This window comes from Condylura cristata, unplaced genomic scaffold, assembly GCF_000260355.1.
Source record: "Condylura cristata isolate star-nosed mole 26May11 unplaced genomic scaffold, ConCri1.0 scaffold00010, whole genome shotgun sequence".
NCBI classification, from domain to species: domain Eukaryota; kingdom Metazoa; phylum Chordata; class Mammalia; order Eulipotyphla; family Talpidae; genus Condylura; species Condylura cristata.
Genome location: NW_004567111.1, coordinates 6,081,808 through 6,108,897, shown reverse-complemented (window position 1 = coordinate 6,108,897; position 27,090 = coordinate 6,081,808). Strand labels below are relative to the sequence as shown.

Sequence of the window (27,090 nt, the reverse complement as noted above, 5' to 3'; positions counted from 1 at the left end):
GTGTCCATCTGTCTCAGGAGGGGCTAGGCTGTGCAGCACAGCTGCATGAGTTCAAAAGGAGCTCAAATGCCTCCCTTTGGGTGGAGGCCTTGTGGGAGGTGAACTCTCCCAGCAGACTTGTAGCACCGGTTCACCTGTCTGGGGTCCTGGGGAGGGGGCGTGCAGCCCCCAGCAGCTCAGCTCCGTCCTGCAGATTTGACTGCTCCGGAATCAAGGCAAGAGCTTCCACTTCCAGCTCCAGCCTAGCTGCCCACCCCTGGCGCTACTCTCCGCCCTTGGGTAAACTTGGCTCTGGACCCCAGGCACTCTGGTCCTTTCTATTTGGCACTAGTTTGATAGTGGAAAGGCTTTGCTGGGGATTCCTCTTTTAGGGAGCAGGCCCTGTGCTAGAGTAAGACCCCTCCCCCCCCAAGTTCCAACCGCTGTTCCCCCCAACACAGGGCCTACAACCCTTGTGCCCCACTGTGAAATCCCCCTCAAGCAACCACACGTTTGCGGTCTCAGCTTCTGCCCTCGTGGGGCCTCCCCAGTCTTACTACTCACCTCCTCCTGGCTCAGTCCCCTCCCTTCAGAGTGCCTGAGAGAGACATTGGGCCAGTCCAAAGCCACCTGTTCACATGGCCCGGCTTCCGTTACTAAGGCTGGCTCCAAAAGATTACAGCTGGCTCCAAGCATCTTTACGGTTTGACCCCAGGAGTAGCTTGTTGGGTGATTGATGTAAAATGGGTCTTGTCCCCTGAAGTTCATATGTCCCACTAAGTTGCAATTACCTGACATTTGCACCTGTGCCATCAGTTTGCGTGATGAATCAACTCCTCTCCGAAGGCTACTGGTCCCCCAAAGAGCAAATCAGTGTTCCCATCAGAGCCTCCCTGCCTGCTTTTGGTAGAGTAGTAAGCCTGGAAGAAAACCTGTAAGGCTGATTCTACAAATACTCCCAAGAAAAGTGCTGGCAAGGGTATGGAGAAAGTGGACCCGATTTGGAACCCTCTTACACTGTCGATGGAAATGTAGACTGGTCCAGGGCCTAGGAAAAACTGTGTGGAGGTATCTTAAAAGACTAAAAATGGATCTGCCATTTAACCCATCAATTCCACTCCTAGCTATCTACTCCTCCAATACAAAAAGACTAATTTGAAAGGAAAGCTGCACATCTATTCTACTGCAGCACGATTTACAATATCCAAAATGTGGAAACAACCTAAGTGACCAAAAACAGATAAGAGGGTCAAGAAATGTGGTATATTTACACAGGGGGATGCTACTTAGTGATCAAAAAAGATAAACTAATGCTGTAACATGAACGGAGCTGGAAGGGATTATGCTAAGTGAATGGAACCAGGGCGGTCGCTGTGGGACTAGCGACCGCCCTCTTGGGCCATGGACTCCCTCGCCGACTGCTACAACTGGGGGCTTGCCCAGCGGGAGACTGCTTACCCCAGTTCTGGAGGCTGGGGTTGGGCTGCAGGAGCTCGGTCCAGTTGCTCGCTTGGCCGTGCTCCGGCTGGCAGTCAGCTGTCTTTCTGCTGTGTCCCGGTGGAGGAGAGCCTGAGCCTTGCAGCGCCTCTCACCTGGACACTAGGCCTGTGTGAGTAGGCCTCCACCCATATCACCGCATTGAACCCTAGTGTCCTGCTTACTCCACACAGGGCCACACGGGGGGCTCGGAGTGGTGGGAAGAGTTAGCACAGGCTCCCTTGACAAAGCTGAGTGAGGCCTGAGCCGTCTCTCCCCACGACAGCCCTGCCCATGATGTCATCCTTCCCAGTGGCCAGTGCTGCTTGGCAGAGGTGTGATCCCGGAATGCCAGGGAGCCCAGATCAGGATGCGGCTCTGGCGACCGTCCCTGGGCACAGAGGCAGCCCTTGAGCAGTGTGGTGGAAGGCCCCGCCAGGTGGCTGCTGCCTGTGAGCTATCCCAGGGTCCAAGCTCAACGCAGGAATTGCTGGTACTGTGGCATTTCCAGCTCTAACTTGGTAGTAGTAGTTATGAAATAAGAGATGACCGCATGCAACCAAATGGCAACACACACACACGTCTACACAACTCACAGCCTGTGCCAGCACCACAGAGCAGCGGGCTGAAGTGGGCGCGTTGGTCTTACTCTCCGTCATCTGTTGCGAAGGAGGCATTTGTTGCTCCTGGCCAGCAAGATGTTCATTGAGCTCCTTTGAGAGGGGCTTGGTGTCCAGTTGGGGGTGGGCAGCAGTAGCCACACACAGGATTTGCACAACAAGGTCTTGGACGTGTCGCAGCTGCACAGGTGCCTGTGAGCAGGCGAGCCCAGGTAGTGGAATCCAGAAAGGCCATTACGTTTTCCTTACCGTGTGTTTCCAATAGTCTCCACCCGACGAGTTCACAAGGTTTCCCTTCTCCTGCCATGCCTCTGGCTGGCTTTGAAGAAGTGGTTTGTTGAAGAGAGAAGTCTTTTGTTTCTCCATTGGAGACCTCATTTATAATATCAATATGTTGCATTTATTGTTCTTAAAATTCCTTCTAGCTACTTCCTAACACAGGCAAGTACTGTATACTTGTTTTGATCTATTTGTTCTTTCGGAATGGCTCTGTCTTCAAGGAAAATTCTTGAAGGTTATTTTTAAGATTTATTTATTTATGCATAGAGAACTGGGGCACAGGCCAGCGGTGCAGGGGGTGGTGAGAGGTTTCACCCGAGACAGAGTCGGGGGCAGAACAGGCCGACTGACTGAGATACACTGCCGAGGGGAGCAGCGGGGAGACAGGAGACGGCTGCTGTGCCATGTGGTCGGTCACCTGTGGGGCCGGGGATAGAACTCGCACCGAACCCGCTGCGGCGGGCTTGCAGCACTGCGTCCTAACCCACTGCACCACCAGGGAGGGCCCGAAGGCTTCCTTTTAACTGGCACATCTTTGGTTATTGGCTTTTGGCATCTAGAGGCTAGACAGTATATCTTGAAGAAAAAAAAATGTCTATAGTTTTTTTCTACTATATAGAGAACACAAAACTGCAGATTCTTACATACTATTTGCAGTTAACTTTAGTCTGTGGGGAGAGTAGAGGTCTTCCCTTTCTAGAATAAGTCCAGGGCTGTTTGCAAAGCCCCATAACTTAGTCTTATTCTGAGCGGCATCAGCTTCTTGTTAAACCTCTAAGGAAATTAACTTCAGAGCAGTTAAATACTCAAGAACCGGAAAAGAACGTAGTCCTCTTTGTGTTAATAACAGGTGTACGTTCTGTGTCACCGTGAACTCAGACTGGAGCAGTGCACTGAGTTCGGTCATCATCCTTGGTTGAGATGTCAGCGCACTCACTAAATTTGCTCCGCTGGTTGTAGCTACAGGAGAAAATCATCCTCCACTCTATCTCATTTGTAAATTGAAGTTTCAGTGGCATGCTGCTGTTCAAGGTGTTTTCTCAGTTCCAGGTGGCTCTGGGTTTTCTTTCTGCTTTAATGTGTTACTTACGCTTTATTGCCCGCATTCACGAAGGAGACCCTACTTTCATGAGGAAACCTTGGCACATCTGATCCAGTTTGTGTGTTTTGGCAGTAGGGACAAGAAAAGCCCAGTTCTTGCTGCTCTTCTGTAAGACTCGTTTTGCAGTAGGTAATCTTGGTATTCGGAGTTCTCACACTAAATTTATAGCTGTAAGTGGTTACCAAGCTGAAATTCATCGTCCGTCAGTGGGGCCTGAAGAGTTTGATAAAATAGCAATTGAACATTTTCTGGAAAGAGTCCATGTGTTGATGAGTCCCTGGACAAAACTCTTCTGCTAATGTCTTCAAAAAGGGGGAAAAAGTTGTTTATCATCATCAGAAAAAATAAAAACATGAAGCATTTGCTGGTCCATTTCTCTGGCCAAAAGGTATTGACCAAACCTGGCCCGTGTTTCTGAGCATCTTGGACAGCTGCTTCTTTCAAATATTCCTTTTCCAAATTTCTTTCCTTTGTCCTTTGGGGCAATAGACACGCCTGGAAGCATCAGTCCCTGAGGAGCCAGAACGCATTCCTGGGTCTGCATCCCTGGTTTTCTGGTTTTCACCATCTACTAAGGACTTAGCTGTGTCCTCATTCCTGGTTACTTTTAAAAAAGAAAGTATCTGTTTTTTATTAAGATGACATTGGCTTATCACACTGTATGTAACTAAGGGGAATGGGTTCACACCTCTTCAGATGAATGTCACCAGCCCTCAGCCAAGCCTGCCCCAGCTCCCACAGTTCTTCAGCCTGGGCCATGACCCCACCAACTGCTTTCTTAATGCTTAGGGAAGGCCTTGCAGGTTCTGGTCTTGCCTTGCCTTGCCGCCGCCTCTCTGTTGAGACCCGGACAAAGTAATTGAAGTTTCTTAGCCAAATTGGATAGGGAATGTTCAGTAGATACTGTTAAAGTGATTCAGGAGACTGTGCTAGGAACCATCCGAGAAACAGATGCTGGTTTCCCAGCCTAATTGGTCAATATCTTGTATAGACACTATGTGAAATAAATGAATAATTGTTTGCTCCGGAGTGGCAATTACTGACCTGGGGTAATAATGGACTGCTACCATGGTGAAGCCCAGTTAGGTGATGAGGTTTCCTCCTGCGTGTCATGGCAGAGTACCGGTCCTGAACGTTTTGCTTGTGCCAGAAATCCCTAGAGTATGGTTTTTACTGTTTCACAGGCCTGGGAAGGTCTGTGGAGGGTTAGTGCTGGAGGTGTTTCTGCCACCCTGATCCACCTTGTGGCTCCTCTGACCCACGCAGCATTGACAAGGAAGGGACTTCTGGAGCACGGTGCAGGCTGACCTTTCCTTCTCCCTGTGATTCCATTTTTATCCGATCCTGGGAGTGATTTTGACAGCAGCCCACAAGACATCACCTGCTTAGATTATCATCCCCCTGCTCTCAGACCCAGTAGTTGAAGGAGGCAGGAGACAGAGTTGGCTACCTCAAGAGAACATGTAAGACAAAACCAGCATCTTGTCAATTTCTAGGAAGTTTGTAAGAGCCCATCAGCAGGTGTAAAACAGTTCCCTACATCACAGGGAAGTCATAACCCAGGACTTAGATACTTGTCCATTGCAGGAGCATAGAGTTAGAGCAATTCTGAACTTAGGAGTCTTCTATCAAGCTACAGCAGTAAGTTTAAAACATACATTATTTGTGCATCATACACAGACAGAAACATGGGCGGGTCATAACGATACACACTGGCCACTACCCAGATCAAGTAATAATAGATTTCCAACTCCCCAAGAGACCCCTGTGGTCACTCCCCTTTTCCCCCAGAATCCTCCCCGGCCATTCCCCTTCCCCACAAGGGACCTGATTTTAAATACCAACAATCACTATGACAAATGGTCACTGCAGTCAAGTGATGTGTGCGCGTTGGTGTGAATTCTTTGGAGCGGTGGGAGGAATCTGTCCGAGGCTTGCTCTGGGAATCGTGCCTGGTGGTGTGTCACCTGGTGACGGCCCCGTCACTCATGGACCTCGCAGACGAGGGTCCCAAGGGCTGTGTGGCCAGCTGCACCAGGGGTGGGCTGTGCAGGAGTTTGTGTGAGCACACTCTGACTCGAACCCCAGCAAAACCGCCTGGGAAGCAGCTCTCAAAATACGTTTCTGCTGAAGCGACATGTGTCTGGATGTGTTCTCTTCGCTGCAGTCGACACCACAACTTGTTCCTTCACTCCATCGATGATGGACATTTAGGGGGTTTCTAACTGGGGCTGCAGATTCCCATGTCTGCGACAAGTATATGGGATTGCTGGATCAGATTCTGCGAGCAGCTTGGGTACCGCCCTGCAGTTTCCGGGCAGCATGGCACCAGCTTGCTTGCCCAGCAGTTCCAGACGCTCCACGTCATCACCGGTAATTTGATAATTTGGTATTGTCTGTCTTCTTCAGCACAGTAACAGGCTTGATTTTTTAAGTTGTGATGAAGTACATGCAACATACAAGTCATCATGTTACTGCTTCCGAAGTGCATGTTAAGTTCGTTCCCACTGTTGTGTAATGGGTCTGCAGCGCTTTGGCATCTTGCAAAAGTGAAATTCTTTGTCGTTTAACAGCAGCTCCCTATTCCCACCCCTCAGCCCCGCCACCACTGTGCTTTCTGTGACTTTGAGTTTGACTGTGCTTGGAACTATGAGTGGTAGGAACCGCAGTGTTTGTGCCTAGTGACAGCACCGTACCTGTGAGGAATGACCTCTAGCCTGCTTGATGTGGCGCTGGTTACATTGGTTAGTTGGGTGCATGGGGTGTAGGTGTGTAACTCAATACTGAAACGCCTTGGGGCGCTCAAGTGGAAACGTCAAGTGACTTCTTGTGCTGATCACAACGCCCATGATTAACCTCAGTACATTTTCTTAAAACTATGACAACCTAAAGGGATTTATTCTTTCATTAAAACAGTCCATCTGATAGTCTTCACTCCTGTCCCTTGAGGCCAAAACTGGATCTAGTTTATGGGAAATCCCAACACTAGCCCTCTGTCCTCCTTTGCTCTCTTATTTAGTTAATCCTCCTAATCTTTAGATTTTTTTCAGCTGTCTCTTTAGTATCATGTGTTTTCAATTCTTTCACTTTCTGGAGAACCTCAAGCTTTGTGGATTTTCCCCCCAAAGCAGCAAACTCGGCAGCAAATGCCTTTTAAACAGCGGTGGAACTGTTTTATTGGGGGAGGGGCATGTATGGTGAGACCTGGGTCCTGCGTGAGGCGCCCTCATGCCTCTGCCTACCCTGCAGGCAGAGCCAGGGGCAAAGAAAGCCAGCTGTGCCCCCCAGGACACACCTTCACTAGAGATGGAGATCTGTAGCCGCTGGACACTTGAGCAAATAGCCTGTGGGGCTCACGCACACAGACCCACGCATATACATATATAATAATATATGACATGATACTTAGAAGAAAACAGAGAAACAAGACAAAGATCAGAACACCACTGTCATCCATTGTACTCCCTCCGCCCTTACCCCCCCCCCCATAACCTCAGTTCGGTCATAGATGTCCACTAACTTTTGTTTTGTCCACTTATTGGTTTTATTTCCTTATGTTGTGTGTGTAGGTGACGTCATCCAATATTTGTCATAACCTTTATAATTTCGCTTCATAGAATCTTGAGTACCTTCCGATTTGCTGCAAATAGCAACATGTTATTTTTTCCACAGCTGAGTGGTACTTCATGGTGTGGCTGGACCTCTGCTCACTCCGTGGGTAAAGATCTCCTTTGTCCAGTCAGCTAGCCGTGGGCACTTCGGCTGCTTCCAGATCTTTGCTGATGTGAACAATGCCGCGAACACGTGGTGCTTACAGTTCTTCCGAAGGATGGTTTCGCTTTCCTTACATAGAGATGCAGAAGTGGGATTGCGGGATGATCACTGGGCAGTTCCAGTTTTAGTTTTTTCAGGACGGGCCACCCTACTTTCCACAGAGCTGCGCCAGTGCATTCCCACAGCGGTGGGAGGGTCCCACCTTCTCCACACACTCCACCGTGCAAGTCAGCCATCGTTGGCATGTGCCATTCTCACTGTGGACTTTAGTGTTGTAAATTTTCTTCATAGGAAAAACTCTAACCATGAGTCTACCCACGAATAAGAAAAGACCAGAAACTAAGGAGGGGGAAGAACCAAGAGCTGGAATTTGGGGGTGGGGGAGAAGCACCCCAGGGCAGGTACTGTAGTGTGATTCCTGTCTGCTTCAGGAACTTGCTGATTCAACTTAGATGGGGCTGATCAACCTGAGGAAAGTTTTACCAGCTTCTCCATTGCGACCTGTGGTGCCTTCTGGGCCGGTGAAAGCCAAGGTCTGGGAGAAATGGGAGCCCCGCCCCCCCTTCAGTCCTGGCTCATCCTTGTGAACGCAGAGTGGAGTTCTGGAACTCTGAGTGACGCGTGTCAGGCCCGTGTGAACCCCCTTCACACGCTCCCATCATTTCTCAACATGTGTCTTAGCATTTGGTAGTTTCTCCAGTTTGGTTCTTAGCGAGCAGTCAGTGAAGCAGGAATTTGTGGTTTCAGGAGTTGGTTTAAGACTGTGAGCTGCTTAGAGTCACATCTCCTGTTTGAAAATAGAAGTAGTGAAACCACCCTGCTGCGGAAGCCCCCTGTTCCTCAGAGCCTGGGACAGCCGCAGGGTACTTTTGCCGGAAAAACAAAACCTGTCTTGTCACTGAGCTTCCTAGGTTGCTTGACAGGCTGGGTGGTACATTGAGTGAAAAATGGAGATGATAACGATACAATAAATGATTTTGAATTTTTTCCAGTGGGCAATCTGTCAGTAGAGGTCTGCTTTGGAAAATGAATGAGAACAAGCATAAAGACGGGAGTGTTTGTTGTACTTTGTAATGAATATATACACCCAGAACACTCCAGTTGCACATCCCTGGAGTCTGAAGTCTGCTTTAGGTTTCTGTTGTTGCAGTTAATACTGTTACAGGGCAGGGAGAGGGCACCCCAGGACTCCCAAATCGGCCCACTCTAAATAGGTTCTTCCATCTGCCACATCAAGTCAAAACAGATAAACCCTTTCATGGAAAGGAACTTTAATGCAATGCGTGTGCAGTGCAGAAAAGAATATAGTTTCTAAATCAAACACCCAGTGGCCCATCCCCTCTGGGTAAAAGTCCACCCAAAAGGGACTGGCCCAGAGCAAGGCCCAAAAGCCTGCTGCAAGTGTAAAGCACCTTGTGGCCGGGACCCATAGAAAAGGGTCAGCAACGGCCAGACCAGTCTGGGAGGAGAAGAGCAACATCAAAATCAAGATAAACGCTGCCACAGTCACCTCCCCACCGGTCTCTCACCCACATCTGCGTCACCCAGTCCAGGGCCAGGAAACAAGAGCCGCTTCTTCACCTGTCTCTGCTCCACGTGCCTCCCTCAGGTCTCCTTCTGGCTCCATCCTACTGCCTTCCTCAGTATTCTCTCCAGATTCCTCTTCTCCCTGCTCAGCTCCATCCTCTTTTGGATGGGGGAGGGAACCTGGAACTTGCCTTTTTCCTGGGGACCCCCTTCCCCATTACAGTATAGCAGTCTGGCCCATAGTGTCACCAGGGAAAGGTCCCCATTTCCAGACTTGGAGGTTGAGTCTTCCTTGCTTTTTCTTCTTTTTGAAATTATGGTTAAAATACACATAAAATTCAACCTTCTTACTCATTTTTATGTGTGCAGTTAAGTGTGTTCGCAGTGTTAATGAGAGTGTCAGAACTTTTCCATTTTGCAAAACTGAACTCGGTACCTATTAAACCCACCTCCCCTCCCTCTCGTCTGCTGTCTTTCTCCAAATTCTTTGGCCACTTATTTTCATAGACAAATTCATTCTCATTCTCTCTTACTCCAGTGAGATGCAGCAATTTGGACTAATGGTGTCTTGAAAGCAGAGAGAACAACACTTTGTTTTCACAGAAGCTGACATTTGTGCAAAGATTTGAAGGTGAGGGAATTTTCCATGAAGATTTCCAGGGAGAGTGCCTTCCAGGCAGGAAGCAGCTAGAACAAAGGTCCTGAGGCCAGTGTATGCTGGGTAAATCCAGCCCAGTGAGCCTTTGAACCTGAGCCCCAGGCACTAAGAGTGCACTGTCAGCTAGCAGCTCAGCTGGATGCGGAAGGGTGCTGCTGATCACCTGTGGCCTTGTTTTCCAAGGTTAAGATTTGCTCTGAGTTCTGAATGGAAGACAAGGCACCTCAGAAAACAGTTGTTAACTCTGACAGAGCTAACCTGCAAGCTGTTTGGAAACAACCCAGCTAGTCAGATGGTGATTCTAAGGGGCAGACATCATAGGCAGCAGAGAAATACAAGGAAATGGTCATGGAAAATCTTCAGATGAATTCAACTGATGAAATAGAAAAGAATGTCATGAAAACTGGTTTTCGAGCTCTTGAGATCTATGGGATATGTGAGTGTGTATGCGAGTGAGAGTGTGAGTATCTGTGAGTGTGTGAATCATCCTGGGGAAAACTTTTCCAGACTGTTCATACACCTAACGGGCCCCAAGGGGTCCTTTGTGTGTGGGGTGCAAGGATGTGAATGATTTTAAGTTTTGAAGTAAACCTGAATTTCAGAGCTATACTAGAGTTCACTCCTTAATTGAAGCCTAGCTATTGATCTGCGTTCCTTTATATTAAATTTGTAAGAACTCACATTAACTATGTGTAATGTAAGCCGTGCAAAATGATCCAGTTTGTCAGCACTGTGGTTTATTAACACCAAGGAGTTTATTGTCTGATACTGCAGTTAAGGGGCAAATTTGTTTCCGTATGCTCTTTCAGTCCTCCCAGTAGACATTCAGTATTTTTGGACATGATTTTTTGTCATACACTTATTCATGAGTTGCTTTACCTAAGTCTAGGATCTAGGTGCTTTCTTTATTTTGTCTCATTCTAGCAAGTTGTGGGCGGGAAAAGGCTCTCATCAGTAATGAGCTCATATAATCTGTTTGCTTTTTTCTGGTTTTTCTAGTAAATCACAGACTTTATTTTCTCCTTCCTTCCTCATATCCATTATCTCATTTCCCAACCCCTCATTAGAAGACACTAGAACCTAAGGGAAAGTATAGGCTTTATTTTGCAGTGGCTAAAGACTTAAAAATGCTCAAGGAGCTCTCATAGCTACCTAAAGTTTGAGGTAACTTAGAAAATGTTACAGCCAAAAATGAAGTAGACTGGTTAACTGTGATTTCTTTGATTACCAGCTAAATTCTGACCTGGTGTTTGGTACTTTATATGTTCTGTTCTTTTATTTTCACAACCACTGTTTAAGGAGTTGTCATTATCCCATTGTTCTGATGGAAAAACCAATGCGGGCCAGGCCACATAACATCCCCAGGCCGCACAGCTGATGAGTGACAAGACAGGCGTAAAGTCACATCGGATGACTTAGAACTCCTGCCTTCTCTGAGTCTGTGCTGTTCTAAATAAAATTTCACACATTTTTATACCTAACAGTAATAGCCGCACCCATTGAAAATGGCACAAACGTCAGGTTTTCCTCTGATTTCTTTATAATGAAAATACTTTCTGTAGTGCTTGATTTTTTTCTTACCCTTCCACCGCCATACGTTTACCCGTCTCCTCAGTAGATGATCAGCATTTTTGCTTATATATTTTTCAATGTAATTCCATTTTTACTTATTTTTTTGAAGGTTTTATTTATTATTTTCATAGAAGAACTGGGGTGTAAGCCAGAGGTTGGGTGGTAGTGAGAGAATTCTCCAGAGACAGAGTGGGGAGCAGAACGGGCTGACTGACGAAGCACACTGCTGCGGGGAGCAGCGGGTGAGGAGAGATTTGCTGCACCATTTGTGGGTCAGCTCCCTAGCGGGGGCTTGAACTCTGGCTATAGTGGTAAACCACTGTAGCATGTTCAGAGGGGCCTTTTGCGTATATCTTCTCTCCTTTTTTGGGGGGTGGGTGGGTAGTAAAATGTACATGCCATAAAATTCACCCTCCGACAGTAAGTACATTCACAGGGCTGTGCAGTTCTTGATTCCATCCGTTCACCCGTCTGCATCTCCCCAGACCGAATCCAAGCCCATCAATGGTGACTTCCCACCCCCGCCCCGCCCGTCTTTGGTGGTCTCCCTTTGGCTCTCTCTTTCTGTTTTACACCGATTAGCACATTTCTTCCCTGTATTTGGAGCCTATGCGCTTAGATTCGCTTGAGCTGTCCAGTTTCCAGGGAAAGCAGCCCTAACTCTAGCAAGAACTCGGCCCTCCTTGCAGACACACTAACCCAAATCTGGAGCCTGTGCGCACATCCAAGTGGCGCACAGCCTGTGCCCTGTTAACAGATACTAAACTGAAAAGTACATTTTAAAAAAAGTGTGTGTGTTGGGTGTGTGGGGGTTACTTTCTGGTGACGCATGGACAAGAATTTCTAAAGGATCCTCAACACCGTGTGTTCACACTTTAACCGGATTTATGTGTTTTTAATTTTAAAGGCTTATGCATAAAAATAATTTAAAAATTCCTATTAAGGATTGAGAAAATGTTCCCATTCTCCATACAGACTAATAGAAAAACATTAGAAATGGTTTCTGTTCAATGTGTAAACATTAAGAATAATTTTTCTTTCATGTAATATTCTTGGAGATTCTCCAAGAGCGTTGGAGTTGGTGCTTAGGGAGAAATCTGTGTTTCCAAACAAGGTAGGGCTTTGTCTGCACATGAAGAAATGATGAGACCAGGGATCGTACAGGTTACTGGGTGACTTCGTTTAATGAAGTCTTAGCCTTTCTGTTCAAATGCAAAATTCAATAAAATACCTGTTTTCCACTTTCCTTTGGGGTAATAATTTTGGAGGCCAAGTGTATGATATCAGGTGTAATTTCCGAAAAGTCAGGCACTGCAGCCTGAATGCATATTTGAGACTTAACTAGACTGTCGAGCCCAGGGAGCACCGTGCCAAGCTAAATAGACACAAGCAAAATGCAGGCCTTTAACTATTGCTGGAAAGGGTGTGATCTTCCCTGGGGTGCTTCACACTCGCCTTATTCATGATTTGTGTGATCTTTTCTTCCTTGCCTAATGGATATTTAAAGTTCCAAAATGTCAGGCAAGGTTTTTATTTTAGTAAATTTTGGAATTTTGTATTCAGCCTCTTCTAAGCGTGATCCAAAGACAATGAATCACTCCAGTTCTGAACAGACAAACCCAGCTTTATGAAGAGCTGAATTCCCATAGACAGTTTTCTCCTGTTGCTTATGCCCGACAGGTTTGCAAGAAAGCAACGGCAATCCCCCACGGCCTGCACAAACACACATTCACATGGCACACACAGTCTTGGGGGGAGGAAGAAGGGAGCCCTGTGTTCATGACACCGTGGTTATAACGCAGCTAAGCTACAGTGAGGTTGCTGAAAGGGCTCATTCTCCTCCAGGCCGAGAGTCAGGGGCACTGAAACCCAATCTGAAGTGTGTTTAGTGAGTGCGCTGAAGCCTGGGGCGCAGTGCCGAGGGGAACAAGGGACACAGTGTGTCCTCACAGACGGCGGGGCCACCCTGGAGCCACAGCGAGAAGAAGAATCCTGGTGTTGTGGAACAAGGGCTGAGCGTTCAGCCGCCGCCTCCCCCATGAAAACCAGGTCCAGGTCCTCGCATTTTGATTTTAAAGAGGTAGTTGCTTTATTCTGCACGTCATTTCTCAGCAGCAGGGGCCACACTGTGCACTGGTAAAGCCACCACTCAGTTCAGGGTGGACTTTGAAGCCACTCCCCGCTCCTTGTCGTGGTCTTCCTCCCCAAGATCGTCCGGTGGAGAGTGGAGAGTGAATATACTAAGTCATTCGATGCCCACGGCTCTGAGCTGGTTCATTCTCCAAAAGGAAGCCGAGGCGCCAGGGTGGCCCTGCCTTGGGGTGAAAGATAGGAGGTTTGTGGGAGGGCAGGGTCACTTGCAGGTGCACCCATGGAGAAACTGCTCACATTTCTGCACTTCCATTCCCTTGGCAACCAAGGAGTCTTGCCCTTGGCAGCTCAAGTGTCTGCCCCGCTTGCAGGGTCTCACCCCTCCTGCAGGGGCTGCACTAACTTTCAGCTTACCTGTCCTGCATCCCAGCTTTGTCCTCCAGTTCCATGTGGCATGTCAGAGCACCGGCTCCTTCGCCGCATTTCATCTGCAGCCTTTTCCAGACCTGCTTGAGTCATCAGATGACAGGTGTAGGTCTTGAAAGGGATGAGCAGGAAGTGGAGGTGAAGGCCTGGGGGAGCAGATTCTCTGGGCAGGGGTGGTCTTGGCTAGTCCATTGTCCTGCAGCCTGGCGCGTCCAGGGCATTAGCTCAGTTGGGTGGTTGATGTCCCCAAGTGTTGGACCCTTTAAAAATTGGGGTGGCCTCTCCCCAGCACTTGAATCCGGCCTCCAGGGTTGATTTCCCAGCAGCTCACAGCGATCACACTGAAGTCCACGAAGGGAAAGTGCCAGGGACTTGCAAAGGTCCTTTGCCCCGTGGATTCATTGGCCTTTGCCTTTGTCGCTCTTAACTTTTGAGAGTCTCTTCATTCCTTCGGTCCCATAATTTGCCCTGAAAAGGGCTCTGCTCGGATTCTGTGAGCTAGTTGGCCGGCCCTTTTCACTCTCCAGGTTGGACTATTCCCTTATACCATTCTTGCAGAATTTCCTTTCCTCTGGGGCCTTTCTGCCTGGCAGCCACGTGGCCCACTTGGGCTGTGCCTGCACGGAGCCTGCCGCCTCCCACCCACCCCCACATGCCGAAGTCGCCGCCTCCTTTCCTTCAGCTCCCCGGGCGGGCGGCTCTCACTTTAAGCTCATCCAGTAAAATTTTCACTTCTGCTGTGTTATGTTTTTTATTTCTAAAAGCTCTTATTATCCACATTTTTCTTATTATAATCTTTTTTTTTAAGTTCTAAACTCTCAGCTATGTGCGGTTACAAATGGCAGTACTTCTCTGTGTTACTTACTCTACCCTGGTCTTTTGGGGGAATTCTGTGAAATTTGGCTGCTTCCAGGGGCTGACTCTTCCCCCCTGCTCTGTAATAAGAACCCAGCGTTCCTCGCTGTCATCTTCTCGAATGTAAGGGGTATCTCTCACCTGCTGTTCCATCTCATTTCTTCCATTCTCTGTTTTCTCATTGATTCTAATTTTTCGTTTGTTGCTGCTTTTTTTTTTTTTTTAAAGGGGGTTCCTGGGTGGAGGTGAGTCTCATATCTTCTTTCTGCCCTACTTGGCTACAAGCAGGTGTTCTTTTCATTGTTCATCTTCAGCCTAGCCTGGGAGTCGTCTTGTGCTAAAGCGTCCAGGAAAATCGCGCACCTTCTCCATGGTCACCTATGTCCCGCCATTTGCTCCGCAGTTGACATGTGCGCATGCTTGAAGCACAGCCACCAGCAGGGAACTTGTGTCCCAGGCCGGACGCTGGCCATTGTTGCACTCTTCACCCACCCTCACGCTGATCCTGGGGGCAGGTGGTAATAGCTGGTGCTTGTGCCACTCCATGTGCTGAGACGGAACTGTGTGCCCTCAAGGTTCGTGTGTTGAAGTGCTGAGCCTCAGCTTGGCTCTTTTCAGAGTCAGGAAGAAATGAAAACTCAAGTGAGGTTATAGGGGTGAGCTCTGACCCAGAGAATTAGCGCCCCATAGGCGGGAGCACTCTGCTGGCGTCCTCCTCCCTCCTCCCCTCCGACTTCCCCTCGCTCCTCCCCCTCCCCGCCTTCTCTGTGTCTCAGTTTCCCTCCACTGGCCCTTCCTGTTTTTGCTTCTGCTTCTCTCCTCCTCTCTCCACTTCTTTGTCTCTCTCCTTGCCTCCTCCCTCCCCTTCATCTCTCTAACCCATGTGACTTAACCATATATGCTAATTTAGCTGATTCTTTTTCTCTACCCACAACTCAAACAGGCACTTGCCCCCCATGACTATTCGTCTTGCCCAGCGCATGGCTCCTCATGCCCATTACTAACCTGTCTACCCTTCTGCACAGAAGTTGCCAGTGCTTTGAAGAAACCTGCAAGATTCTAATGCCCTGAGCGCAACGTGTTGAGGATTCCCGGGTGATCGGATCTTGAGCGATATTTTAGTAATATGAATGGTAGGCAGAGGGGGCCTTGGAGAGAGGCCAGCTGGTTCTGCTGGAAAAGAGCAAGCCCAGGTTGTCATGGTTACAGTAATCCCAAAACAGAACAAAATAACACCGCTCTGAAATCTCATCCCATGCAAATTCTCTGCACCTGGTCAGAGTTATCTTTATAGATCACTGTCTCCCAGATTATTTTAGAAAGGCAGACCCTTAGCTGGTAACAAGTATGTGATTATTCATTCATACCCCCTGAGGGGGTGGGGAGAAGCTGGAGGAGACTAGACCGCACCCTACACCAAGAATTGTGTCTTTCTTTCTTTGGGGGGCAGAAAGCAAATACTCGTGCATAAAACTTGATGTAATAGAAATGACCTGCAGGCACAGACATTTTAAAGCACAATAAACTGAAGAACTTTGATTCACAAGTTTTAGTGGCTTAAAGCTGTATGTGAATGTTCCCACTATTTATTATCCCACACTCCAGTGCCAGACATCCCTAAGAATGTAAGCCTCCTCCTAAAAGTTAATTTTATAGGATTTCATGAAAAACCATTTCACAATGGAGAAAACACTTAAGGCCTACAGCCTGAAATCAGCCAGCTCCCTTGTGTGCGGCAGTAAAATTCAAATGCCGTTGGGAGCCTGGCTAGGAGTAGCCAGTCAGAAAGACTGATAAAAATTTGATTGTGTAATTTCACTAATCACTGACTTGTTCTCGGGAATAGAACCGATGATTACTCTTGGGCTTCTTTTCTGTAAGGAGTGCACTTCCAGAAGATTTTAAGCAAGACTGACAGATTCACTGTTTCTTAGAGACCAAGGGAGAGCGGTTAGGAAAAGCGTTTGTGACACGCTGCCTCTCACAAAGCCGGGCTCTCCAGTCATGACCATGCAACTTGGCTTTCTGTCCCTGGATGTGTTTTGTGCAGTTTTGCATATGAAATGTGTGGACTTGTGTGTGTTGGGGGATGTATCTTAAAGCAAGTTACTTTTGGAGCAAATACTTCTACCCCAATCTCTCTTCAGGGTCTTTGTGGCCTCCCAGCCTGCCTCTGTGCCGTGGCCACCTTTTCCTTCAGTTGAGTGCCATTGACTGACTTACAGACCATTTTTCAGTGGTCAGGGGCCAGGGACTTTGTGGCCTCCGGCGTGGTATCCATTGCACAGCCTTCCTCAGTGCACACAATGGTGATTTCTTCTGGTGATTTCTGTGACTTTCACGTTAAACCTTTCCCCCCACCAGACAGGGAAAGAGCTCTTTGTACAGAGAAGTAGTAGCAAACATTTATTGCTCGCATTTGATACCCAATGGGGGCTTCCCGGGATGCTTCCCTTGACCTGGGTCCTACCCTTAGATTTTTTTCTAGGAGCTAATGTAAAAGACAAAAAAGCTGCTTGCATTTCTTGTTCTTAAAAATAGTTCAAACTGACTCTTGTGAGTAACCCTCGCCAGCCATCCACAGCTGTGCTCTCCATCCTTGGTGACTTTGTCTTCCTGTTTTGCGTTTTCTGTGTGGGGAAGTAGATACAGCTTAGCACTTGCCGTGATTAGCGGCCTGAAGTATGTTCAGAGTCGTGTGTGACTACTCTGCAATAGGAATTTATTTATTGATGCACACAGACCTGGGTACAGGCCAGAAGTGCAGGGGTGCTGGCCAGCTTCGCAGTGCTGCATTTAAACCCACTGCGCCACCAGGGAGGGACCCCGAAGTACTTTTTAGCATGAAGCTGAAAAAATTTGTGGAGACCAGTGCAAACTTGCGGTTGCAGGTGGGTAGAACACGTCAATCTGTCTTAAGGAAGAAAGGGTTCGTTTTCCTTAAAGTACGAGGACAAAATGCTCGGTGCCTGGGGCCTGGAGCCTGGAGCCTGTTTCTGTGCCATGCATCCGTGAGACGGCGGTGGAGAGGCTGCGTGGGGGCGTTTGGGTCGCCGTAAATACTCGGCGTGATGCCGCCGCCGGCTCGCCCCATGTCCCAGCTGTAGCCACACCCCGGGCACCCACACCCTGGGCACCCACGCAGTGCTTCATGGGCCTCTGCTTCGTGCGTGGGTTACAGGGGCTGTCCTACCCTTCACACTCCCCATGGGCTTCTCCTACGTGAAAATTGGGCATCTTAGACTGGTCATTTTGTAGAAAGCGTTTGTACAAAGCAATAAAATTTGTGGAATTTAAGAATTGAGACCAGCTTTAGAGCATGTATTTGTTAGTCCAACATCTCGTGTTACCAAATGTGTTCAGGACCTTGGCAGATGTCTCGGTAATTCCCGTGCTGACTGCCCGGGACGCTCGGCGTGGTGCCGAACCGGGTTCACAGCGTGTCCATTGAGACAGCCATTGTAGATTGATTTTTTTTTTTACTTGTTTAGACGTCCAGCCTTGGTTTGTAAAGTCTGACTTCGCAGACTGTCAATCTAGTTAAAGTTATCGAATTCACTTTGTTCAGGAAATGCAGGGAATGGCGAGCGCCTGCCAGCTGGCCATGTAATGGGCGGTGCGCTTGTAACAAGTAGGAAATGTGCAGAATGGTGAGAAGGACGAGTGCAGTGGGAGTGTGATCTTCTCTTTAAAGAATCTGATGATTTAGGGATTCTTCTGCACGCTTTATTCCCGACCCATTTTTTATGATGTTCTTATTAATGTCTGCAGATTTCCTGGGCAGAGACAAAGGCTCTACTTCTTCCCAAAACTCTTTGGAGCCAGGAGTGAGAACATGCACCCAGGGGCCATGTTGGATAAACACCCTGAAGTGAGATCTAGCGGGTGGATGAATTCTCCAATGTGGATTGAGTAGGGCACGTGACTGTGAAAAAATAAGGTTTTCAACGCTTATTTTTACGGGTTCTTAAGCCCACTATTGAAATGCAAATGCATGTGGGGGTGTGTCTATGCTACAGAAAATGGGCTTCCCTAATAACTTGGGGATGACACACCATCAAAACCGTTAACTACCAGTGGCCCTGAGGCCAAGCCTGCAAAGCCTAGAGCCTGTGAGCTTGGACTCATTCATGAGCAAGTGTCTTTTAGAGAACTGTGAACACCTTTCGGAGGTCAGTGAGGACGACTAGGGGAGCCTTAGGTGACCTCCACTTAAAAATAGACATGTGGCCCTCCCTGGTGGTACCATGGGTTAGGGCACAGCACAGCAAGCTGGCCACAGCCAGCCACTTCAATGTGAGTTCGATCCCCACCACAGAGGTGACCCATAGGGTGAGGCAGACCTCTCCTGACCCGCCCGCTGCTCCCCTCAGCAGTGGACTTCATCAGTCTGCCAGTTCTGCTCCCCACTCTGTCTCTTGAGAAGCCTTTCACTGCCCCTATACCTCTGGCGTGCACCCCAGTTCTGTGTGAATGAATGAATGAATGAATGAATGAATGAATGAATGAATGAATCTTTTTAAAGAAAAAATAGACATGCTTTCCCTCCAGAGACCGTGGCATTTGGGGGCTCCTTGGGCCAGACTGGGGTGGCTGGTGGTCATGCCCATCACAGAGCTCTTCTGGCTGTGGCTCTGGAGTCCTAATTGGTCCTAAATGCTCTGTTCTTATCAGCGAAAAGGAGGAAGCAAGGAATCAGGGACTAACTACAGGTGCAGTGTGTTCAGAGGACTTTGGTTTGTCCAGCAGCCCAGGTCCATTTACTAGGAACCCACCAGTGAGTGAAGAGAAACCAAGGCATGTGTTTCTAAGCTTTGAGGGTAGGAATGGGGGTTGTTGTTGTTGTTGTTGTTGTTTTTTAAAGATTTGTTTATTTGTGCATACAGAACTGGGGTACAGGCCAGAGACTCAGGGGTGGCGAAAGACTTCACCAGAGACAGAGTGGGGAGCAGAATAGGCAGATCAATGAAATACACTGCTGAGGGGAGCAGCGGGTGGGTTAGGAGAGGTCTGCCATGCCATGTGGTCACGTCCGGGGCAGGTGGGAATCAAACTCATGCGGAAGTGGTTTCAGCTTCTTAGTGCTGTGCTTTAACCCGCTGCACCGCCAGGGAGGGCCCAGAATGGGGTTCTTTTAAGCATATTCCCATCCCCTATAGATTCAACATGTGTGGCATTGCTTTCAGCAGACTTTGGTCAATCTCCAGGTGCTCTGCTAGGCGTTTGAAATATGAAGGTGAGTGAGCACCAAAACTGAACTGCAGCGCAGGATCATAGTTGCTTAATACATAGCACAGTAGAGTTCCTTGATTATTCATGCATTCGTTTTAACATAGTTCGCTGGGTTTTAGGCACTGGGGTGGGGGATTGTTATAGGGCCTTGATGTCTAGTGTGTGCAGTCAAATCCACACAGGTGTGGTAGGAACTTTGAGAAACGAGTTGGAAATCCTGCCATATTTGTAAAGGAGGAGAAAAGCCAGGGACAGTTTCCAACTGCCACATGAGGGCCACGGGGTTACAGCAGAGAATGTCATGTCCTCTCAAAACTTGCACATCAGATGGTGATAGCAGATTCAATGCTGCAAATCTGAGCAACCAGCGTGTCTTTCAGTCAGTGGACAGATAATCTGTGGCCCACCTTTGTCAGGGAATGTTATTCTGCAACGAAAAACAAATGGACTGTCAAGTGGTGAAAAGACAGTAAAGAACCTTAAGTATACACTGCCAAGTGAAAGAAAGCAGTCTGAAAAATCTGCATATATGTGATTCCAGTTATATGGCATTTTGGAAAAGGCAAAACTATAGAAATAGTGAAAAAAAAAAGTAACAGCAGTTTCTGGGGGTTCATGAAGGTGGTGAGGGTTGAACAGGTGCAAAACATTGGACTTTTCAGGATGGTGAAACTACCTTGTGTGGCCCTGTTTGGTAGATTCAGCATGTTATGTATTTGTCAAAACCCACAGAACTCCACAACACAGTGTGAATGCTAACAGAGTAGGGATTTAGGGGGAGAATAGTCTGTTGGCACTCGCTCAATAATTGCAACAAGGGGCCCTCACTTTCACAAGAGATTAATCTAAAGACACTGTGTATGTGGTGGGAGAGAGAGGTGGCCGCTCTCTGGATTACCTGTTTTCGATAGAATATGGTATAACTTAATGTCAACTGCAATATTAAAAATTGTCTGCGTATTCTATATTCAATTCACTAAAATTCCAGTTCTGTCCTTCTCTATACAATTGACCTCTTTCATCCACTTTACCTACTCTTCTTCCTTCTAAGTTGTCAATATTCTAAAAGTTTATTTAATCATCCAGTAGGTTTCTGTATAAAACACATCAGTGAAACTATACTGTGTTAGTCTTTCTCTGTATGACTAATTTAACTGAGCATAATGGCCCTTAAGAGCCATTCATGTTATTACAAATAGCAGGGTTTCATCTTTTTATTGCTGCATAATATTCCACTGTGTACATATATCAGATAAATAAGGCTACAATAAATTTGGTGTTATATCTGTCTCTTCAAATCAGCGTTTCTTTGTTTTTTTAATAAATACCCAGAAGTGAGATAGGCTGTCTTTCATTTCTACTTGCAGGAACTCTCCACCCTGCTCTCCCTAATTAGGTTGTACAAATTTGTAGTCCCACCTGCACTGTACAAAGGTGAAATCAACTGTCTGTGGCCCCTTTAAAAATTATTGTAGCAATTAAAGTCTATTGTTGTAAAACAGAGGGGGTACCACAGGACCCCCGGTGGGGAGAAGGTGACATTTTAGCAGCTGAGTGTGAGAACAGCATGAAGGATCGGAAGTGAGTCTGGGTATTTGGATGTGGGACAGGAGCAGCAGTGCCTGGAAGTCTCAGGGACGGGAGTGACGAGGCTCACTGTGGTGTCTGTCGCCTTTGCTGCCTGTCCCACAGGGTCTAACTTCTGCTCTTTGTGTTCCCAGCAAAGAGCCCCCGGGAAAGTGTTGCTGGATGCTGTTTGCAACCACCTCAACCTCGTGGAGGGCGACTATTTTGGCCTCGAGTTTCCCGACCATAAAAAGATCACGGTAGGTGACCACAACTGAATGTTGCCATTTGTCCTCTGTTGGTCTTGGGAGAAGGGATGGTCCTTTCCCCAAGGAAAGGGGGGAGGACGTGAAAGGGAGAAAGAGGAACGAGAAAGGGGCGCCTTTCCTTAACTACACAGAAGTAGAAGAAAAGCACCAGCTGGCCGTCACCTGTCTTTGAAGGTGCCGTGCGTGTCCGGTACATGCTCAGGCAGACGCACGCAGCCTCTCGAGCCTCGTCCCCTTCCACGCTCCCAGGAGCCGCCATCACCAGTTCTGTGTTAAGAGGCTGCATACATGTATGTGCAGACACAGGTACTTGGAACAGGAAAGCAAGGAAACAGGAATCCGTGGCCCGTGCCCCTGCCCTGGATCTTCTGCCACCACAAATCATGCTGCAGTGAACATTCTAGTGCATTCTAGGTCATGCTCGCACTCCTGACCAAGTGTTTCCGTTTTCAGATCCAAAGGCATGGAATTCCTTGTCAATGGGCTCAGCCTTTTTTTTTTTTTTTTTTTTTTAGATTTATTTATTTATTCATACAGAACTGGGGTACAGGTCAGAGATGCGGAGGGTGAGAGGCTTCACCAGAGACAGAGTGGGGAGCAGAACAGGCAGATCGATGAAGTACACTGCTGAGGGGAGCAGCGGGCGGGTCAGGAGAGGTCTGTCACGCCATGTGGTCACCTCCGGGGCAGGCGGGGATCGAACGCATGCGGAAGTGGCTTTGACTTCTTAGTGCTGTGCTTTAACCCGCTGCGCCACCAGGGAGGGCCCAGGGCTCAGCCTTTTTAAGTTGACAGCTTTTTAAAGGCGTCACTCATGTGAACTCAACATTTAAAGTACAATGAACGGTCACTGGTCGTCTTTTGGTTGATGGCACCTTCTGTAGGTTGTATCCGGTCTGCATCTGTAGGTTGTATCCGGTCTGCATCTAGCTTCAGGCTATAGGTACACTGACTGCATCTCAGTTTGCTCTTTCATGGAGTATACACCCAGGACTTTGGCTTTTTGAGCGCCTGTGCTGAGAATCCAAAAATAGTAAGGTGCAGAGAATGTGTGACCCAAGGAGACCTCAGGTCTCCAGCCAGCAGCCAGGAAAGGCAGGTAACAGTCTGTGGAGGCCACATGCACTGGGCAGTGGGGACAAAAGCCACATTTATGACCCTCCACAAAGAGACCCCTGGTCTCTCATGATACCAGGAGTTGGTGACTGCATAGAGAGAATGTTCTGGAGTGAGAGGACACCCCATACACAAAGACCAGAATGTAGACTGTTCCTAGGTCTGCAAATCAGGCTGGAGTTGAGGAGGGCTCTGGTGACGTAAGCGAGAGGCAAGAAGCTGTGTTAGCAGCCAGCTGGGCCTCGAAGGGCGCCCTACACTGTTGGCACCAGGGCAAGTGCACTAGGCGCTGCGTGTGACGCTCAAGCTCCTGGAAATTATGGCACAAAGGGTCTAAAAGTAACATTCCTTTAGAAGTAAATTTAATCAAAAATACCCTAAAATATTACTTGAACATGTAACCAGTCTAAAAAGCTATGAATAAGATATGTTTCATTCTTCTCACGTGAGGTCATAGAATCTGTTGTGCATTTGATATTCTCAGCCCCTCGGTTCAGTTCTGTAGCCACTTGTTGGGAACTATGGATGCATTTTTTTTTTTTAAAGATTTACCTTATTTATTTATGCACGCAAGATCTGGGATGCAGGCCAGAGGTGCGGGGGGTGAGAAGATTCCCCAGAGACAGAGTGGGGAGCAGAACAGACAGATCCATTGCTGAGAGAACAGTGGGTGAGCCAGGAGAGGTCTGCTGCGCCCTGTGGGTCACCTCCCTGGCCGGGGATCGAACTCGTGCTGCAGTGGCTACCGAAAGCAGCTGCGACTTAACCCCTCCGGTGCAGATGATGTCCTTGACTTCTTCTTGCCTCCACACACCTTGTCTACGTCGTTGCTGATGTTAAGTTGTGTTGCCCGCCTCCCTGTCATCTTGTTGATGTGGCAATCCAGCACATACCTTTCTAATCTAGTGCCACACTCACAGATTCCTCTCACAGTGACTGTGAGCCTGCACTGGGTCTGGTGACCTGTCATACTGTAGAAGAGACTTGCTAGAAAGTAGCAGGTGGTGACTGCCACCCATTAGACGTGAGCAGCCTAGCCAGACTCGGACACGAGCAGGTAGGGCATGACCAGCATTTCGGGGAGACCGTCTCCCTCTGTGTTTTATGTTAAAACAGTGATTCTCCAACACCGGGAGAGAGGCCCTGTCATCATTTCTAACAGTCCTGCCTGAATTACTGTGAGGTTATGGGACTTTTCCTGGCCTCTCTTTCCCTCTTCCAGCTGAGCTGGAGTTTTGCTTCCTAAAGCATAAACTAGCAGCAGCCAGAGCCCTGAGACTTTGAGAATCGCTCCCTGTCCAGCTGCACCAGCTGCTACAGCACAACCAGATTCTTTAAAGATTTGTTTATTTTGCATAAAAGAACTGGGGTACAGGCCAGGGGTGTGCGGGTGGTGGGAGGATTCACCAGAAACAGTTGGGAGCAGAACAGGCCGACTGACTGAAACACACTGCTGAGGGGAGCAGCGGGCGGGTCAGGAGAGGTCTGCTGCACCCTGGGGGTCACTCCCTGGCCCCTCAACAGATTCTTTTGACCCAAGCTCTTTGAATTGACAATGGACACTTCTTTGCCTGGAATGAGGGACCTACTGGTGTGCCTTGGTCACTCAAGGTCTGACTTCTTTCAGCTTTTATAGGGCTTGACCTTTCATGATTTTACAACTTACTTAGGTTGTTTGGGAATCTGTCCGAAGGCAAAGCACGTAAAATCCACCCATGATAACTTAAAGGGTTCAGGGCTTGTTTGTTATACCATGCCCCGATGAAAGCCACCACATGAGTGTTTCCGAGGCACCAGAATGTTCTGGTCCTTGTGGACACAGCGGTGAATGTGACCCACATTCTAGAGTCAGCGTCAGCAAACCTCCCAGCCAGGGCCTGTAGGAAATGCTGACTCCTGCTTCGCAGGCGCAACCTTCACGGCAAGTCAGTCTGCCCTGAACGCAGAGCGGCGGCCGGAAGCAAACGGACCCTGCTCCAGGGAGCCACGTGTGACTAAGCTCCAGCCTGCATCGGGCTTCCTGCCAGCATTCGTTCCAGAAAGACACGTTCTCTTCCCCGTTTCTGATAAAGGTCAGCCTTGAAGAGGTGGCCACATTTACACAGTTACTCAGCTTGGAAGTGACAGAGCCAGGATTTGCGTTCAGATCTGTCTAAATACAGCAGTGCTCTTAGCCCCTTTAAGAGTGAGCTGTTTGGATGGAGCTGGTCTGTGGTGGTGAGGGTGTGCACGTGGAAGCCAGGAAGGGGGGTGCAGGAGAGCTTCCGGGGTTTGGCCGCGTTTTTTCCTTGATGTCAGTGTTGGTTCCATGGGTAAAGTCAGTTTGTAAAAATGCAGTGGGATGTACCCTTGGAAAATGTGCCTGTTGTGTGTGGGTGTATCCCCTAAAAGTTGACCCCCCAAATGCAGTGTAGAAGCACACCAGGAGCACACTCCGGAAGTGGATGCACAGAATCCCCTTAGGGAGCATCCAGGACGAAGAGCTGTGGGACAGCTCGGGCTGGGTCCTCCAGTGTGCCCAGGGTGCTCACAAATCTAAGCTCTGTGCCCTCTGGTTTTGTCTTTCCAAGATTCTGTGGACACGCTGACGTCCAGCCATACATACATGTTCTGAGGCCGGTCCCCAAATCACCACCCTGCTTCTTGACAGTGGGAGTACTGGGGTGAGCTGCTGGCCTTCCGAGCCTCACTTTGCTCCTGAGTAAAGTAGGGGTGGACAGCACCCACCTTGTGGGTTTTGAAAAGTTCAAACAGGACTAGAGGTGCAGACATGTAATACAGTGCCTGGGGCCTATTCAAATGTTCAGAAAGTTCTAGTCACGGAAACTGAGATTGGCACAGCCATCACATTTCCTCCCTGGCCATTCTGGAGTGGCTAGGACAGCAGGGTTAACTCAGAACACAGTGTCACGAGTCTCTAGAACTTGCATCTTGCAAAATGAAAACCTTGCCAATGTAGGTCACTTTCCCCGCTCCTTCCCAGCCTAGCACCGACCATCTTTCTTTCTACACTCGACTCAAGTGCTCCATCCGAGTGGGATCATAACAGTTCTTGCCCTCTGTGACTCACTAATTCCACTCAGCATGATAGCATGAGAGGCTGCTGCCTTTGGGGGGCTGAATAGTATTCCACGGAGTGGTGGCCACATGACAGTTTGTTTCTCCATTCAGCTGTTGATGACATTTGGGTTGCCTCCACCTTGGCGTTGTGAGTAATGCTGTCTGAATAGGACGTGAGTCCTCGCTGTTTCTCAGGGCTGCTGTTGTGGGCATTACTATTGCCAGACTTCTTTAGAAGGCTGTTCACTGACCTGTTAAACTAGGAGGGCCCTGGGTCTCAAGGTGCCCAAGCAGGGGCCGCCATATTGCTGTTGGCCATTTATTCGTGACTTATGGACGACTAGTTTCCCCCAAGTGCTTGGCACACAGGGCTTGGGTGGTGGCTCCACAGTGCCCATTCCATCCCCGCCTTTTTTGAAACACAGGCCTGAGTTTGCCAATCTGTGTTTTCTGATATTTCCAAGGTGGGTGTTTTATCATCCACCTCTTACAGTGAGCACAGTCAGATAGACAGCTTGCCCGGTGCTTGACAGTGATCTGTGACACCAGGTTTGTAACTACGGCAGAACTTGCATGCACGCCCGCACGCAGGCTGGCTGTCTCCACGGCCCAGCTCGTTCCTCGCTCCACCCCACCGTGAGATGCTGTGAGTGAGATGTGTGTCTGTGCCCCGTAGAGGAAAGTGCTGCCTTACCGCCTATAAATCTCTAGCTCAACATTTGCCTTGTTACTTGGCAGCTGATAGATTCTTTCTGTCTTTGATTTTATACTTATCTGAAAACATGGGATGAATACATGATTCTTTGGCATGGCTATCATGGGGATTAATTCATATACTTCACAGCAGTGCATTCAGCAGGACACCTGTTTTATTTTATTCCTGCACAGTTGCTCTGAAAGCAATGAGGCCCGTCAATGAGCTGTTAAGGCGGCCTTGCTCAGTGACCCAGAAACCAATCCTGGTTTCTTATAAACACTGTAAATTTCATGGAAAAGATAGGCTTGGTTTGATCATGTTATGTTCTTCTCCACGATGCCATTGGTAGGTGTCGAAGCTAGGGTGGCCATCACTGAGCAGCCCGAACAGCAGACACTTGTTTCCTCACTGTGCTGGAGGCTGGAAGTCCAAGATCTGGGGCCTGAATGGTGGGTTCTGGTGAAGACTCTTCTTCGCTTGTAGAGTCTCCTTTTCCCTGTGTCCTCAGGTGATGATAAGGGGATGAAAACAGGGTGTGGAAGGTCATGGGGGAGCCGTCTTTCCCTTCTTTATAGTAAGACCACAGCCTTCTCAGATTAGGGCCTCACCCGTCTGGCTCTTCTTTAAGCCTTCATTGCGCTTTGAAGACCCTGTCTCCACATCTAGCCACATCGTCGGGGGAGAGCTCTGACATGAATGTTGGAGGTGGGGGATGCATTTACTACATGGTGTGGGCTTGAAGTCTCAGAAATCTCGGCCCTGGGGTGATAGGCCTCTGTGGTTCGCCAGCC

At 48.4% G+C, this 27,090-nt stretch overlaps 1 protein-coding gene across 1 annotated transcript in view; it reads left to right on the top strand.

Moving 5' to 3' along the window:
* The window catches only part of FARP1 (FERM, RhoGEF (ARHGEF) and pleckstrin domain protein 1 (chondrocyte-derived)), a 225,041-nt gene that overhangs the window by 124,529 nt on the left and 73,422 nt on the right, over positions 1–27,090 (top strand). The window contains exon 3 of the mRNA XM_004680293.2: positions 21,313–21,417. Coding sequence (XP_004680350.1) covers positions 21,313–21,417 — 105 coding nt within the window. The remainder of the gene's footprint in view (positions 1–21,312; positions 21,418–27,090) is intronic.